The sequence below is a fragment of the Topomyia yanbarensis genome, chromosome 3, assembly GCF_030247195.1.
Source record: "Topomyia yanbarensis strain Yona2022 chromosome 3, ASM3024719v1, whole genome shotgun sequence".
NCBI classification, from domain to species: Eukaryota; Metazoa; Arthropoda; class Insecta; order Diptera; family Culicidae; genus Topomyia; species Topomyia yanbarensis.
Genome location: NC_080672.1, coordinates 250,122,291 through 250,141,648, shown reverse-complemented (window position 1 = coordinate 250,141,648; position 19,358 = coordinate 250,122,291). Strand labels below are relative to the sequence as shown.

Here is a 19,358-nt window from a genome sequence, read left to right as displayed (position 1 = left end):
TCAACGCATTAGCTCAAATGGTAGGATGAATAAGGGTACGTTGTACTCGACTTTTCACTTCGCACAAACACGAGCATTTCACATTTTCCAGGCAAAAATTTTAACTGTTCTGCTTCTTAGGAACGTAGCAAAGATGATGACACCTATTTAACCGCAATCCAGTCACTCTAAGTCGAGTTATCAACGAAATAGTGTGACATACTGACTAATGAGATGAATAAGGGCTCGTCTACCCTACTTTATTTTCATTTCCAGTAATGGATTCATTATATATATATATATATATATATATATATATATATATATATATATATATATATATATATATATATATATATATATATATATATATATATATATACATATATATATATATATATATATATATATATATATATATATATATATATATATATATATATATATATATATATATATATATATATATATATATATATATATATATATAATGGCTTTTATTTGTGTATTGACGTCACGATTGAGTACGAAAGTGTGAATAATTTTTACATTTTGTTTTTATGTGCCTGTTTGATTCATGGATTTTTTATTATTGAGTAATTATCGAATTATTGTATTTGATTCGGCACAGTACGGTGAATTTACTGCATTGATGTTTTTCAAGAGAGCGATCAAGGTTTGACAAAAAAATATCCCGGACGCTATTCGCATAGTGATCGAGAGAGTGCCGTCTCAGACATAAAAATGGCGAAATCCATATTGCGCGGTTATAGCCACCAAATGAGCTAACCCATTGTGGGAGAACAAATCATAATCTGTAAGCTACCATATGTACTTCAACACTCAGATCGACTGTGTCTGCGAAAAGTCGGCCATAGTGATGAATGCTTTAGTTCGAACCAAACCAACCAAACTACGTTGGGTCAAGCAGTAGCAAGAGGAGTAACTGACGTACGGAGGCCTTGTGTCTGAGTTGCAGCACTGTAGATTCTATTTATTCTATTTTAATAACTTTTTTAATATTGTCTATTTTTTCATTTTAACCAATTATCTTTTTTTAAATTTTGTTTATTTTATTCGTTCTTTTCGTTTTATTGATTTCATTACCCTCTGCATGCCCATGTTGTTTATAAACAACAACGTTTTGAAACAGTTTAGGTTAGGTTTAAGCGAAAATATCGGAAAAACAGAATGCGCTTAATGTCAATTATGTATGCTTAATTGCTTACCTTCATTTATAAATGCAAAATAATACATAGAACAGCAGAAAAAATTTTGTCCAGCGTTTTGGCATAGTTACCCCATAGTGCAACGTTCAAATAACCGCGAAGAACTTTTTCGATTCTACATTTGGCCACTGTGTATACCACCATAGTGTGGAAGATCGATCGCACGTGTTTGCGCCGAGTACCTCTTTGTTTCGTTTTAGTTAGAATCGGGGTGTTGTAAATCAAGCTAGTTATATTCTACGAAAAAGCTCTTGTAACGTTTCGCGCGAGGTCATATTAGACATAGATTGCTTTCGATGGTCTGGAGTACTTAGTCATTAAAATCAAAATAAGGTTTGGATGGCTACTGAGGGGATCAGGGGTTATCTTCCACATGCAATTTAGCTGTATCGGCTGCGCGCTGCGGGTAGAAATTCTGTTAATATTTCAACTAAATCGGTGCCTTACCAAGACTCTGGGAGGAATATATCTACATAGAAGCAATGATAAGCCTTTCCCTTTATTTCCAACTTGACAAGCAGTCGCTTCAATACCTGGTGTCGAGAGATGGTTAATTCGATTTAAAGCAGAGCACATTTGATCTGCAAAAGTACTCCTCCATAGGAATCTTCTAGATCCAAGCAAATCTTATTTAAATCGAAAAAGTGAAGGTATATTTCTGAAGAAAAACATGTTTTACGCAATGAAAATATGTCACACTTCAAAATATATATAAAAATTCGAAGGAATCAATTTTCGGGAGGATACTTCTGCAATTCCTCTGTAGTCAGATCCGTGGTCTAGTCCGATGAATTATCCATTCGATGAATTAGCCATCGAAACTATTTAGTAATCAACTGCTCAAAAAATGTTTTCTTTATAAAGAGAACAGTTACCAGCAGGCTTTTAAGGGGATCAGTATCAATAAAATTTGTGAAAATTTAATTCACGGAGTTAGAAACTCTACTACTCGATTAAATAGCTGTTTAAAAAAAGGGACATTTGATCATTATGCAATATTGGGTAAACATTTACGTGAAGGGCACAAATCCTAACAAATCCAAACATTATTAAGTTATGGTGTCCTTGGAAGAGTTTACTACTCCTTATTGGATCTTAAACTACAAAGTTCGGGAGCAACTAGTTTCGGCTTTGATGCAGCACGTCCAATGTTGTTACTTAATGTTGTTGGCATACTCACAGAGAGAGTATGGAACCCCTACGAGGTTATCTAAGGTAGGAAATATTTTTCCGCTTCCAAGATGGCCCCGTAAAAACATAAGATGTTACCTCTTGCGATCCAACAGAATCAATCCTGTAAGTTTTCAAGTGAGAAATATACTTCTAAAAGAACAGGTGGCAAAGCACTCTTTAACCTGTCTGCAAAAGAGCGCTTGAAACGTTCCTTTAGGGTGGCTTTTGTTTCTGTCCATAGCGTTATTTCACTTCCGGAAGTATGGTTTTTAAAATCAGCCAATACAGACCCTCGACAGATCCTCGCAAGTAAGATCTGTCTCAGAAACTACTTCATGTACATCAAAGTCGCAGACTGCTTGCTTCAGACTATCAACCGCAACGCGCAAGGGCCTAGGGCGAACCTTGCTGATTTCGATCATAGCCATAGGCGGCTCCAGCCGGATGGTAAAGGGGGGGGGGAGGTGGCACGCCTTCTTGAAAAAGATGTATTTGATGCACGATTTGGAAAATGAAATTTTGATGCTTGGAAACGCATTTCTCGACATACGTGGAGTGTGGCAAAGAACTTCTGAAATCAAACACGGAACATTTTTAAAATGTTCTTTAAGGAAGCCACTAAGGATGGAAATCTTTCTGGCTGAATAGGGGGGGGGGGGGTACGTGCCCCCCTCCCGTGCCTCCCCCTGGAGCCGCCAGTGGTCATAGCCGAATAGTATGCGTCATGTCCTGAGAAATGCTAATAATGTGTTTTATTTAGACCGAAAGGACACTATCCATGGTCCAGTGAAGTTATCAGTGTAAAGTATGAATCAGGGAGGACTATTTCCGTTACCCATGACGGAGTCAGAAGGATCACCATTTCGAGGAGGATTTCAAGAGCATACCGTACGGAAAATAATTGCTCCAGAAGTACGGTGAAGGGAACTGAAATAATGAACAATTGTTTGTTTTAGTTTGTCAATTTCTTCGTCAGTCACACTTTTTTCAAATTGCTGTAGGTATTCGACTTCAAGCCGACAAATAAGATGTAATGGACGTTGCAAGTACCGAGTTTCAACATAGGAACACATATTATGGAGACGCATGATATTTTAGTAATCCCAAGTACATCCTTCTTATTTCGGAATGTTACGTGAAATCTTTTAGTGGATTTAAAAAAAATGTACCGTCTAAAATTACTTTACGTTTAGTTGCTGAATATGATATTGACCCATTTAAGAAACATTACTTATCGGACACATCTTTCGTTAGAATACGTCATTAGTCAACTCACCCCACGGCAATTTTCCCTTCATATGAATGGCGCCTGAATGCACTGCGATCTTCCGTTGAACTGCCACTTTTGCCAACCGAGATGGCGTGAGTTGGCATGAAATGACTCATAATGAGCAATGTAATTTTATTTCTTTTGGACAACTCTTGACTTGAATCGAGTTTATTTCAATTATTTTCAACAATCACTAAGCGTGAGAAGTGACTGAGCAGATAAACAATGAAACTTTTTTTTATCTGCAGCACAATTTAGTAAAGTTTTTACTCGCTTTGAGCCAAAGCAAAGAACAAAACTTGGCCTTCTGAACTCCAGTAGAGGGTGGTGCTGGTGACACGAGGATGACTTATTTGAGAAGTGTAAGTAAGACGAAGTTTAAAAGTGTTTTTTTGCCTGGTAGAGAGTAGGATTTTGTCGTATGATGGATTGAATGCGATTGGATGCCATGCTGACAGCGTTAAGGAAGCAAAGAATGCTGAAACACTACCGCCTCTCACTGAAGAATATTTGGATGGTGTTTACTACCGCTATATGCATAACTGTCTCATGTGTTGTGGAGTTCTCTACTTACATGTGATAATTTTGACATATGCATATGCGGCTAAGCATCATACGACTGCATCCACAGCAAACAGTTAGCTATATGCTAAAAGCTGTTGTCAGGAAAACTTTCTTATTGATAACCCAAATACACTAAAAATTCTTTTTCTAGTTTAAAATGAGAAGCAGTTGATTGTTGATTTTCATAATAGTGAAAAGTGAGTAATTTATAAAAAGGGCATAATAACACGAATTAATTGTTTTCGGCGAAAAAAAATCCAAATAGTTCTGCATTTTGATTTAAAATGACAATTAGCATCATATTTTATGGTATAATTATAGTATTATCTGCCAATTTGCATGAAATTTAAAAACATGTTTGAATGTTAATATGTTTTTGAAAACGGTGCCTCAAAAAACTCCTACTTCCTTTTAAAAAATTGCTCTTGTGCCAAAACGATCTCATTGATAGTGGAAAATGTTTAGTTTTCCATGCCGGTGAAACGTGGAATGTTTCATCGGAATCGAAGATGGTGGATTACGAATTTAAAGATTTTCGGACGAATCTTCGTGGATTTCCTCTACAATTTTTTAGTCCATCGAACAAATCTTTTAAATAATATAATAATAAAGTTATAAATTTTGATAAAACTTCAAGTAAATATCAAGTGCAGAACATGCTAGTTTATGTAATTAAATGCTGCATTTTCAAATGTAAAAAAATATTCCAACAGTGATTCAAAAGCATTTAATCACTTCTAAAAAATTTCGCAACATTAGAGCTTTTATTGAAGAAAGTTGCTGATTCTTCTAATGATGACGAAACAAGTCACTGAAAAAAATCCAGTCCCGTAAGTTATTTACAAATAAAAAATTTATTTCACGAAACTAAATGTATCTTTAATCACTGACAAGATTTTTCGAAGAAACTTTGGAATTTAATTTCGAGAGATTTGATTTTATTTATTTATTTGGCTCGATTTAAGAGCTAATCTTCTACACAGGCATGTAGCCAGAGGAGGGTTAAGGGGCTAAAGTGCCCCTTCTCAAATTTTACAAAAATAAATTTAAGAAAAACGTGTTTTTCGGCGACATTTAACAAAATTTGTAGCTCGTTTGGTTTGAACGAATTATTGAAAAAAAAAATAATTAAAAGATGGATAGTTCCAACCACCAAAGACAATGGTTACGAAATTTAGTGTGTTTTATGCTTTTGCTCGAGCCAGTGTGAAGTAAACGATAAAAATAGTTACTTTTATGTTGAGTGCCTTGTCTGAAGAACATAAGAAACTGTTACTATAATTCTTGCTGTAGTAATCAGTTGAGATGAGTGAGTAGCAGAAGCAAGAAGTGGTGCTCTGGCCAAACCGAACATTGCTACTGTGGAACATTTCCGGAAGGTATAAATGGAGGTTAGACTCTCGGAAGCCGCCTTTATTCTACCATGTCAGGCATTTAGCGCTCATAGCGCTAAACAAATTAGTCCAGACGAAACCATTCATTTCGAGCAACTTAAAACACATGGTTGTGTGTTACAATGCTACAACTAAGATCCTCCTATACATGGACGATGAGAAAACAAATGTTCGGCTACAAGATCGGATACCGCTTACTTGCAGATTCATGGCACATTTGGTAAAATCCATTCCGAAGGGCACGTGTAGAAATTACTTCCCGGTATTTCAATTGGTGTTTATGTGCTGAGAATGTCGGTGGGCCGATCCATTTCCCTCTACCTGACCCTGCAGTACGAAACATTATGCAATAGTATCGTTACACAGAAAATTCTTTGCGCATATCAAGGACGAATCAATGCGTGCCAGTTCTGTGCGCCATACCTTGCTTGGAAACCGCTGGATATAAACATTTACAAAATTTGTGGCAGCTGCTCGGGTAACATTGACAACGGCAAAAGCTGCGTCAAGTACAACCACTTCCATCATTGAGGAATTCACACTCGTAAGAGCAAGAAGCAAGGAAGAAATCAGATATTAGCAAACATAATGGCAGCATGTACAATAGTGAGATATAAATGAAGGCACACTGTGTACTCTACACTCTTAGTATGAATACCAGGCATCACACACATTCAAGCGTGCTACACAAAAAATATTTCAAATTGTCTGAAAACGATAGAGCCGAGAAGGCAGTTTTTTGCGTAATTACGCAATATCATTTTTAATGAAACTTCATTTCATTTTTACGAGGAATTCGTTCCGTTCTAATAAACTGTAATCCGTAAAACCGTGACATCTTTAACATACGTGTAAAAGTAAAATTCATTTAAAAGTGAACATGTGAAAAAGTTGTAAAACATAAAACAATACACTCGTGTAATATTATCTTTGCTATTATGAAGAAAACCTACACAGTAGCAATAGAACTAAAGGTCATGATTTTGGTTTTCTCTTTCAATCGGATACCAATTGCTGCTAAATCACATATCAATCGATCAAAGAATTGATAGATAATGTCTACTTTCAATTTGTGCTCTTAGCCAATGTTCACTCGATACACTTAATGTTGCACCGGCAGTAGCACTTTAGTAGTTTTCTATCGTTTCCAAATAATGTCCATGCAAGCTGCGTGACAATACAGCGAACAGACATCAATAGACAAACGAGACTAAAATGTTGTGACTGGTTGAATCTATAAGCCAATAAGTTGGGATAAATTTTTCGATTTGATGTCAGTATGTGACAGTCTTTCGTTCTGTTTTTGCTCGTCTTGGAATAAAAGGAGAGAGATAATCTTAAATCAGAGGAAAAAAGAATCAACCAATGGAAATTCAAGACAACCTCTGCTATTTTTTGTATACACTCAAAACGAGTGCTTTCTGAATTGCGCTCTGATCTTCTCATTTCAGTTTTAATTCAATGACATTTTAGTTTTCGTTATCCGTGCAACTTTGAAGCGTTAGGTGCAATAACTTTAATTAGAATTATTTTCCAAATAGTGGTAAAACAATCCTGTAATTAAACAAGCTTCACAACTTTCTTCAAGAAGTCATACATCTCTTCCAAAGCTGATGATGATGGTAAAAAAAATCAAGAGCCAATTATTTTTATTCAGAAAGTAAGTGTCAATATATTTGTTTAACGAATTGACATACGTTTTGCAAAACCGGAACCGGATAATTTGATGTAATTTAAAAACAGACAACTATAAAAGGACGCCTCTTCGGCAAAGAAGAAGTAAGCGCGATGTGTTCTCTTCCATCTGTGATGCTGAAATTTTTAACCCTCCGGCACTCGCGCGAATGGCTCCGAATGAGCAGCCGCTGGTGCTGGAAGAAGAATTTCGCTAGAGTTTTGGAAGACGTGTTGTACAAAATACAACGGCGCGAGTGCCGAAGGGTTAAGTTCACTCATATTTATTATATTGGTGGTGTCAACAATGTTTTATTTAACAAATTTTGTCCAAATTAGAAACTTTGAGTAATAAGTGCTAAGTGATTTTCTTTAGAATATTAGTTCGTAAGCCCAATCATATAAAACATATCAATTTCATAAAAAAGAATTGAGATCTGTGAAAGAATCTATTTAAATAGATGAATAAATAGTTATTCTCCGGATTTCACATTGATATTTTCCTATCCATGGAGATAACCTTGACGCTGGTTTCGTCCCCCATCACGGCGGAACACGATTTGACTAGCAAATGCGTGTGAAGTTTCGTGAGACGGGTATTTTAGATATTTTTCTACTCGTCTTCTATATCTTGTAAACGGGTAGTCTAGAATACGTAGCAAGCACTCCTAAATACTTTGAACTCTTGAATATTCATTTTTGTAACTGGAGAAAATTATAATTTTAAATTAATAATAATAATATTAAAATTCAATTCGTCGATGCATTATAGCCTTGCTTGTAACAAATAACGTATTTTTAGAATTTTTAATGTCTATTGTCTTAGTTATGGAACTGTTTCCACTAAGAACTTTTCATAATTACATTCAGTTTCCAGTGACTATCTCAAGTCATCAGAATTAATACATTTATGCAATAATTTTAAAGCTCCTCCCGAAACCAAATCCTACACCTATAATATTCCCAAAAATTCAATTTTAAATGCTTTTTATAGAGCGTTACGCAATTTTCAGAAAAAAAGCTACGAATTTTCCAATTTCTTATATTCTATCTGATTAGAGCAACCGAATTAGATTTTTACATCGTCTGCGAACATATGAACAATCCTCCCGTCTATTTTCATTGGAAATTCGTTGATATAATGCAACGAAAATTCACCGAAAGAGTGAAAACAAGGGGTTATTTGCCCCATCTATAAGAAGGACGACAGGCTAGAATATGAGAACTATAGAGCGATCACCATACTCAATGCCGTCTACAAAGTGTTATTCCAGGTTATCTCTCGACGCCTATCACTAATGAGTTCGTGGGAAGGCCGGTTTTATCAATGGGCGCTCGACAACAGACCAGATCTTGAGCGTGCAGCAAATTCTCAAGAAATGTCGTGAATGCCAGGTCCCAACGCACCACCTGTTCGTCGATTTCAAGGCGGCATACGATAAGAATAATTTAAGCTACGATGGAGGGGGTGCAAAACTGTGTGAGGATATCCATTTAATGAGCTAATCTAATTTGATTTATGTATTTCAATAATTTGATGTATATTAATCATTCTATTCATTTTTTGAATTTGAAAACCTTTTTTCATCTTTCGCTCTATTTATTTATTTCGTTCGTTTTATTGGTTTTCTATAATTTATTCATTTTATTGGAGGTTTCATTCCTGCAGGACTAGAAACTGTCGTGTGGCCTACTTCGTATGAGCTCTGCAAACTAATAAATGATCCAGCAGTGATATATGTAAGAAATGTCTCATCTCACTGCTAGATGGATAAAGTTTTTTTTAAAGCGCCTATTTGTAGTTAACTTTTTATAACAAATCAAGGATAGGAGAAAATTCTTTTAGAATCTAATGTGATAGATAATCTTTTTGCATAAATTTCAAACCAATAATCACAAAAATCGGATGAAGAATGTAGATGGAATAAAGCAAAAAAAAAAGCAAAAATTGTAACTTGGTATATTTCGCACAATCATACTTTCGGCTGAAATAATCTTCTACACTTGATAGTTATCGTTTGTGTTGGGTACAGTCTTTTTTAGTTTGCACCCATCAGTAGTAACCTACCATGTCCCCAACCCAAAAACTCTGATATCGCATTTCATTGACTGCTGGACCCTAATGGAATTTAACTTTTACAACAAAAATACACACAGATTTCTCGTGGTGTAGCAACAAGGGGCTCTTAAATGAGTGTATCATTACTCGTGCCACCCCGTGTAGCGTTTGTTAACATAGACATTTGAATTTGTTTGTGGATTTTTTTATTGTACAACTAAGTGCTCTTTTTAAAATGTACAAATATTCGTTGGAAAAGTTTTGTTTTGTCTGTGGTGAGTACATATTTAACAATTGTTCCAGAAACCAATTGACTGCTTATAAACGGATGCGAAGCTAAATAATTTTTTTTTACATATGATCGACATATATTATATGTTTTTGGACAGGGCATCTCAAAAGGAATGGTTTAAACTACCAGAATAAGTATTTAAATTCATCGAAAAGCCAGAGGCAATTGAAAGTGTCCCTGGACCGCTTTTGAGACACGAACATTCTTGAAATTTGTAAGTAAGTGTAAGTCCACTACTCGGGTTCTTATTTGCCCGGCGGACCCTTCTTTTCAGGGCGGCCTAGGTGCCTCTACAGAATTTCGGATTGTCGTAACAATAAAAAGTAAACAAACAAATAAACTAAATTTACCAACTTTTATTTGCTGCGTCCACTCTCCCTGCACTGCTCGACACTCTGATAATTAATCGGCTGCTGCTGGGGACGTGCAGTATCTTCCGACTGGCCGGGTCAACAACGGCCGCGTTCTCCTTCGGTCGTATCTTTGTTGGCTGCTCCGGCAGCGGTCCTTTTTTTAGCTAGGGAGGTGAGCTTGACTCTTTTGTAGGAACCTCCCTAGCGACCGTGGTGATAAATCACTGGATCGTCTACTCGCCGTAAACGATCCCAGAAGTTACCGCAGTGCACTTCCCAGGTGGAACATTAGTCCACCCTGCTTCGTTCTCCTTGGCGTTTAGATATAGAGGAGAGCTAGGCTCGTTTGACTTATCCTCTATAGCAAGAACGGTCGCTGTTTGGTTCCTTGGGTTTTAGCCGGGGACGCGAGAATGCTCCTTAACTGTTAGCTGTCCCACTTAGGCGAACCAACACCACTTACACGAGTACCCGAACCATGGGTCCGCACTTTCCGACGGGGATTTTCACCGTCGCACACGCGCACTATACCGTACTGGTTATGGTGGCGGGAAACTGTCCCGAAAACAAACAAAACTGATCGGGCGTCTGATCGATGCCGTGGTCCGTCACTATCTTACCTTTTTACGATGGCCTCGATGCATAGCTGTCATCTCCCTTGCAGCATAACCACCAACCAATTCAACAGCAAAAGGAGAACGGTGACCTACATAAGCCCTATGTTATTTATACAGACATATGAAACATATTTTTCTACACCTATCTAGACCAACAAAATCGTTCACAAAAGCTAAAACAAAGAAAAATTATAAGAAAAAGGGAACGATCACAAAGAACATTGACCATCAAAAATGTATATAGGGTTTTTCAGTACAACTCAGTATCAGTTGTAGTTACAAAGTTATATGTATGACATAAATTCAGTGAGATCAACTATCTGTACAATGCATAAACTGTGATTGTAATCCTCGCTAATTTACGTGTAGAATACGGAGCACTCAAACGAAACGTCTATTGAATTGTCCAATACCTGTACTAATTCTGGCATTGAAGCTTCTATTGAAGCGTTCTCAGAATAAGGCAGATTTGAGCAATTGAAGCCATCGCTATAAGTTAAAAGCATCGTTTTACTGGGATGCAAGTATAGCTCGATGGTTCAGAGGACTTTAGACGCCATTTTTCCCGGGAATTTGATCCGTTATTTTTCATAAAAGTGCATTCCACTACAATGAATATGCATTTTCAATAATATCAACCCAAAACAGGTGTTCTCAATTTTCATATGGCACAATTGAGCATATGTTTCATTCAAAATTCAGTAGAGATACGAAAAGTTTAAAAAAGTACCCACGTGCACGTGCATGTCTCTTTTCAACATTTTTGTCTTCAATCAAACATATTACCCAGTTTGAAATACCCAAGGATTTCCTTAATTATAGTATTTACAAACCCCAGTATAGAATTGAATTAAATTGGAGTTGATATAGTTTTCGATTTTTGGTCATATCTCCTTAGTGCAACGTTTCGAAGGAATAGCCCTTCATCTTCAGAGGACAGCAGGGTTAGAACATAAATTATAGTTTTCTCATAATACAAATATTTCGCAAATTTTGCCAGGACCCCAAATATTTTCTTTTTAAAGTAGAATGTAATATTTAGTTTGTTTCCGCAAGTGGCACTGTTCTAAACTAAAATGGATAACTATTTATAGGGAAACAGAAGACAAAAATAGGTTTGTTTTCTTTAACCTGAACAAATACATTAACTTGGATACTAACAAATATTTCAGATTATTTGAAGATCTTATGACACATCTTAAAAATGGATTTGGAAATATCAGGATAGATCTGAGTTTTAACAGTTGCAACGAACACGATGGTGGAGAGATCGGGTCGGGAGGGGCGACAGGTGAGGAATGGTAAATGATGGTTAGTGCTGTGACATTTTTTTGCATATAGGGCGAAATTTTGATTCCTTACATCTTTATAATACAACTGATAATTTTTACGCCATCATTACTATAATATAAATCTTGCAAAAGATGATAAAGTTTTACTAGAATTTTGGTAATCAAAAACACAGTTGTTCTCGGTGATGCTACGAGTATAATATGAATATGAACTATGTTAGAAATCTATTTTCTCACTACTAGGGGGATTACTTGGTGATCGGTGCATCTATATACCATCCAACGTCTATCTCACGACTGAATGCAATGCCTAATCCAACGGATAAATCCTTCAACTCTGGACAAATTTTCACTTTGAAGTGAATTTACACATTGTTTTGTCTTTGAAGTAAATTTGCGTATTAATTTTTCAGAAATAGTTATTAAATTATCAAGTAAATTATCAAAATGTTTTCAGAATCGAATTCCTTGATTCACGCAGATGTGTTTACATACCCCGATATTCAAAATCAGTTTAGCTTTGCCCCTAAAACACCCGTCAAGTAATACTCTGTATGTAACGATCTCATTTTTAGTAAGTGAAAATTGGTAAGCGAGGAATAAAAATACAAAATGTATAATATCTCCGCCGTTCGTGAACGGATTTTAACAATCTATAGCTTGTTAGAAAGGTAATTTTACATATTTTTTAATTATGTGTATATAATACGATTGCATTGCCCTGTGTGAAAGTTATTTGCTAAAAACCCTTTGTGTTTTGATAACATCATCCATATCTCAGAAAGTAAACAACATATCGAAAAACAAAAATAATAGTGTCAAATGCCAACGCTAGGCCTTTCATTTGAAACTAATTTCGATAAAATCAGCGGTTGTTGGGTTGTTGAGATAATTACATGACATTAGTGCACGTATACGTATGTATATACCCACACACACACATACAGAAATTGTCCCTATTTGTCGAGCTGAGTCGATTGGTATATGAGACTCGGCCCTCCAGGCCTCTGAAAAGTTTTTCAAAGTTTGAGCGAATCCTATACATTTTTTTGTAAGAAATGTAAAAATGAATATTGTTTTCATGTTCAGCGATCCAAAATTAGGCTTGAAAATACTTTTTCTCACAGCTTCATTTTTTTAAACTAGATGAAAATTTTTGGGGTTCGTCCAATTACGAAGAAGTATAACTTATTAAGCATTTAAAGAAGAGACTTCGTGTATTCAGCAAAGATAATTCATAGCAGCAAATGACAAACCTTGCTATTTTTGTGAGTAGTTTCAAAACACTAGTGACCTCTACCCAGCCGTTTCCACGTGAACAACCAATCGCCATTTGAAACACTTAATTTTGAAAAATTGCCAAACCTCTTCGAAAATATACTATATAAGTAATTGTTGTAATATAGAAAGTTGTCCATTTTGATTATTCAAACCTCTTTCCGAAGCCTACCGAACATGGTGGAAGGATATTTAAAAATTGTATTAATGAATTTTCTTTGAAGGTTTCATCCACGAACAACTAGCAATAATGTTGTAGATATTAAAGATAAAGACTTTGTGTCTTCAGCATAGTTGTTGGGAAAAGCTTACTCTACAACATTGCCGAAGATTTAATATTTATATATGCACTTGCAAGAAAGTTGGTAAATATATCACACTTTAAGGGGGATACATCAATAAAATAATTACACCACATGAAAGCGCTCATAATGTCCAAAAATTCTTCCGAAGAAGTCGTTGACCTAAATTTAACGATTTAGGCATAATGGATCGCACGATTTTGACAAAAAAAACAATGTGCAATTCGTCACATACCTTAAGGGTTACACCTATAGAATTAAAAAAAAAATCGATTTTCTATTTATTAGTCTAAAATGTGCTTTAAGATGCTTTATACACACCTTAAATAAGTCGATTCTGAAGGCTGGCTGTCCGCGAAATAAAAGATTATCGAAAAGGCACGTAAGCAAAATAATTTGTTTTGTTTATTTCCCCTCAAAAATTAACGGTTCATATGCACCAAACAACGAAACGGAAAGAATTGTTTATTAGCCCTTTTCTTAATGAAAAAGAATATATTTAAAAACGGTCCAAAAACATCCCAACACCGAGAAAGGGATCAAAATAAACGTCACATATTCATCTGCTTTAAACAAAAGGGTTCACCCGCATGAACTATAAGCTAGCGTCGCGTCGAAAAGGGTTTATGGGAGAGGGCACAAAACCAGTGCGATGTTTCTAATGGTACCCAAACATTTATCTGCAAAAATCGTTCAAAATAATTTTTTTTTAAAATCTGGTATATTTTTCGGGAAAAAAATTTGTTAATTTAACACGGCATTACGTTGTTTGGTTCTTGTATCAAGCTCTAGTTCATAAATGGGAATTTAAAGTACGAGGTAATTTTTCAGACGCAATTTTCTCAAAATGAGAATATTGATATATTGACGTCGAAATGATTTTTGATCGCTTTGAAATTTTACAGCATACTTAAATTTGTTTTCTCCAGCGACGTACGTAGGAATTTTTTTTTTGTTTAACTTTATTAAATAATAATTTTGTGTCCATTTTGATGACATTTTCGGCGTTTCTACACTCAAAACTGCACCATTTCGCGACGGATCAAAATATCGATAAAATCCTACGTAAGTCGCTTACTATTGACACATGGAATCAGAAAAACTTTAGTTTTTGTCTCTAGGTCCAAAATTACGGGAGAAAGGTTTTCGGCCGTGGACCCCTTCCAAAAAAAACGCGCATGGGGAAAAATGCTGCACATCCACCATCTTGTGATGAAATTGCTCGAAAAAATTATTTTGTGTGATTCAATACTTATGTTTTAAATCTCATTTAACAAGATCTCGATTCACTTCTTTATTGCGTCAAGAAAAATTCTCGAAATATGCCTATTTTTTCGTGCTCTACAGTTGTGTAACCCCTTAATCATAGCTCTTTTATTCCTATGAACCGATCGATATCCTTAATGGAATCTAGGTAAAAATAGTATGGTAGAATTGGTGGCAAAAATTACCAGTGGTACAATCGACTTCCGAAAAATTTTAAAAGATTTGATAATAGTAATAGTTTTCAAGGAGTGTGTGATTTAATCAACTATTCGTCGCCCTGTATATATAAATTGTTATATTGCTATCGGGAATGATGGTAAGGCCACTCTTGCAACGATTCAACCAATATCTAAAATCTAGCGAGTGCTATCAGTCAACACACAATGAGCCATCAGAAACACAAATCACTCTACTCTTCCATTGAAAATTTCAAATCGTGGAACTTGTTAGCAGCTCTCTATCAGCCTCAGATAGTGATTCGTTATCTGTCAAATGCCACCACCAAAAACCAAGTTAACAGAAAATGAGAATCACCACTTCTGATTTTGAAGTACATGTATGTATGTATGTACCTACAAAAAGGAAGCATGAGTGCGTTTACAATCAATAAATCATCAATTCCTTACTACATATATGTCAGCGAATATGTGTTTGGCTTCCCACTGGAAATGTCTCGCATCACATTGCTATTTCTACCAAAAAAACCTTTAAAGTAGATTGTAAGGAAATTCTCCATTTAATACCAAATAGACAGATGGAGCGAAGGATAATTCCCATATTTTGCTGTTTCCTTGCTGTAGGTTGTGTGGTGGCATGGATGGATTAAAAGATCCGTGAATAGAATCAGAAAGCTTCTGATTTATAGGTTTATTTGAAAAGCTGACGGCAACGAGTAAGACGATTTCTCTTGGGGAAAAATTGCTTCAGGTCGTTTCATTGGTAGCTTTGTGTTTTTTGTTGTTGGAACGTCATAAATTGCCCTAGGAGTAATGTACGCAAATCATCCTGGGGGTGGCAATCATGCTGATGTTGACTTGCCGGATGTAAATGATGAATGTCATCATGCGAGAATAGTGACTGTGACAATACTTGTCTGGTGGTATGAGACCCCAAGTTATTGAACAGATTAGGATAAGCATTTCTTCCTTCTGGTATGAAATTAACAACTTGCTGTTTTGCATAACAACATCGAGTAATAAATTTGATATAATTTATAACGCGTTTCATAGTAGAATCGCAGTGAAATGGCAGTATTTGGGGGAGATGGCTATCTTTACGAGCGAAAGTGGAGAAAAGTTAATTTTGCCATGCAAATTTAGAAAGTGATGCGGAAGATCGGATTCAAAATTTATACAGCCATTTAAGACCACACCCTTATGATTGATACTTACCAAACCAAATAGTTTGATGACCCTCTTTTTCATCTATTTAGACCTTGTAAATAATATTGAAGGCCCTAATTTTATTAGACTGTTAGACTCCACAAAACCTATATTCGGGCTACTAAGATAAATTGTCTAAGGCCACACTAAAAGTAAAATAAATATAAATTATACCCCAAGAAAACTTTACTGTTTTACCATAACGTTTCCCGATCTAATTGAGTGAAAAAGAATCACGACTTGCTAAACGACTTTGCTTAGTGGTGCTGCTACGTGTCATAAGACCCACCGCCAGCCATGATGACTCTGTAGCTACATGTATGTTGAGCAAAAAGCGAACTGTTCGGTTTTTTCCCTAGAAATCATGAATCTTGTTTTTGTTATCTCTTGTCATGTATTTTATTTACATTCGCCGATTGCAGAAGCTTTGTCTCAAAGAAGAATGGTTCTTTTCTGGTACACGCCAATTTATGCCGTTACTTGTGTGTATAACGTACTAAACTCGTACGTATTTCAAGTATTTCGTGATATAGTTTCGCTGAGTAACAATGCCAATGAAATTTGAAGAAGATTTGCTGACGATAAAATGAGCCATACTATTTTGTTGCAAGTCGCTCGACTGGCCGTGGCAGCTAAAGCTGGTGGCTGCAAGATATAACCAGACTACAATAAATGTCGCATACGGCAGGGCACACAATTTCCAGAAACTGAGCACAACAGAAGCAGAACGAATGCTTTACCATAAAAACAAGAATAATCCGTCTATCTCATCCCCCGTAGGAGCTGGAGTGACCACGCAGCCAGTCAGTGGCCAGGATAAAATTAAAATGATAAAACAACTGGCAGTGGCTGTTGTTCGTGCTAGCACTGAAACAATATATTGTACCGTTAATCTAGCTTCGAGAAAGAGCTGAGAGAGTGCAACAGGAGTGCTATGAGGAGCTGAATCACATCGCATATTTTATAACACATTTGTTTAGTTATATGAAAATTAGAAGTTTGTGAAAAGTGAGATCCTCTCGGTATCCTGGAAGGAATCAGAATTTGCTGCAAGTTGAACACACATCGTAGTGAAGGGGGAACACCAAAGATTAAATTATGATAAACATTGTTTTCTTTTTGGGATTATCGAGAAACTTGAACTGCCTGTTCCGAGCCTGGATCTTCGCGTTGTACTTTCTTCAAGGAATCCCGTTCCTGCATACTGGTAAGTATCTCCGAGTTTAATATATAAATTTCATATTTACTGTGCGCCGTGGCTTATTGAATTTTTTGATTTATGGCTTTATAATGTTGTTTATCTTCTTGTATCCTGGCCGTAGGGAACTTGGGACAAAAAATTAAACGACTGTATTACAACAAGGCACGTGTCTCTCTTTATTACCGTGTTTTTATGCATCATATAGTTAAAGGGTTGTGATCTTGAATCTAGCGCTGAGAGTGATTTATATTCGTTCATATATGTATTGGCCTTGAATAACACATTAATCTAGATGTGAGACAGAATGGTAGCTGTACATGACATGACGGCCGGTAGGCTAGAAAAAATGACTTCATTATGTGTTTTTTCTATTTCTTTTTTAATTTATTGCTTGCTGTTGATTCTATCTCATGTATTGGGTTTATGTTTTATGTGGCGATAAAATTTATTCAACAAATCCAATTTTGTTTTAGAGGACATTTTGATTCTGTAAGTTTTAATTATCTCATAAACAATTAGATCTTCGAGCAGATTGCAATTCAAACGCAGTTACATATTAAGTGGTGTTTGAATATTTAACAGACAAAAGGGACTGTATCCCAGTTGACAGTAATGAAGGTGATATGAGCGATCCCAAAGGACAATTTGCAAACTTCTTTCCAGCGGCTGCATAAGACAGTGATTAATGCTGTCGTTTGCTATTTACGTTTCTGGTAGTTCTCCCTTTCTGATATTTAGCATAGTATTTGCAAGTCTTATTACCCAATTCAGATCCCTTTGGGAAAACCAGTCGTACTTGAATCTGCAGCCTGAAATCAATTAATATCCACTTAAGTTCCAGAAGCGTTTAGTGTAGTCATTAGAAAATTTAATACACATGAATTCACTGTCAAATATGTTTACGAATAGACTCGACCTTCTGCAAATCGACACATGCACATGTTTTCGATATAGGAGCATAGGCGAATCCAGACCGTGGTACAGAGCGGCGTTCTTTCTGACATAATGAGATTTTTTTCTGATTTATAGAAATAGTTTTAAATGTTAATTACACATAATTTTAGTTTAGAAGGGCTCACTTCAATATTTTGGCAGAAACGTAGAATGAGAATTTATTTAACAGAAATTATGCGAAGTACTCACTGAACTAGAGGCTAAAGCTAAGGAGAAAAAAAATTAGAAAAAATGCCTCGCGTCGCTTTTTTGTGGGAGTAAAAATGTAGAAATTGAATGAAATTATTAAGAAAAATAAACTAAATTAATGCAGAGATTAAAATAAGAAAATGAAAACCTGTTTTAATTCACCTAGTGCTGAAATTATAGTTTTCTCAATCATGAACACTAATATGTCACCGTTGTTTATATTCATTGTAAACTTTCAAATGTATATATTACATTTTTATTATACATGCTATGACAACTAACATAACATTGGAATTCTAAAATTTTGTAAAAGAAAAAGAGCCCATTCGAAAATTTTAACTATCAGAACCAGTAATCGGCGGCTTGAGACTTAGTTTGGTCGTCTTGATCAGCTGGTGACGGGGGTTAACGGGGTGCTAGGTGGGATATAAACTGATGCAACGCATAGGTTTCTTTCTTTGACCTGTATTTGATTGGCCACCACTTCAGCAGTTTCGAGTTGACTCTATAAGGGCAGTAACATTTTCGTATTCTCAAAAGTACTCCTCCACGATGATCGTCCCTATCAAGTCTAATAATATTGAATTGGCGTAAACTTAAAGTATGATTGTGGCGAAGCCATGTTTCAGAAATTGCGAAAATGTTACAATGTGCGTAGTGCAGAAGTTGCTTTAATGTGTCGACGCGAAGTTTAGTCGCGCTAACCTTAATAATTTCGCACACGCTAGTGAAATTGACAGTCAGGCTCACACTAAAGACCCTCGAGGGTTCTCTTTTTGACCGGAAATAGACTACGAATCGATCGCTTGAACGGTCATAGTATTGCTGAACACGCGGAACATTATGGTTGGGAACGACATTTTTGTTACCAGTACCATCAGTACCGGTAC

General features: G+C 35.9%; 1 protein-coding gene across 4 annotated transcripts in view; it reads left to right on the top strand.

The window, feature by feature from the left end:
• The window catches only part of LOC131689104 (lachesin-like), a 107,975-nt gene that overhangs the window by 11,735 nt on the left and 76,882 nt on the right, over positions 1-19,358 (top strand). For 3 of the 4 annotated variants that reach the window (XM_058973920.1, XM_058973922.1, XM_058973919.1), the window contains exon 2: positions 16,905-17,331. The exons of the other annotated variant lie outside the window; for it this stretch is intronic. In XM_058973920.1, the coding sequence (XP_058829903.1) occupies positions 17,223-17,331 (109 nt within the window). In that variant the 5' untranslated portion in view covers positions 16,905-17,222. The remainder of the gene's footprint in view (positions 1-16,904; positions 17,332-19,358) is intronic. 4 annotated transcript variants of the gene reach the window in all.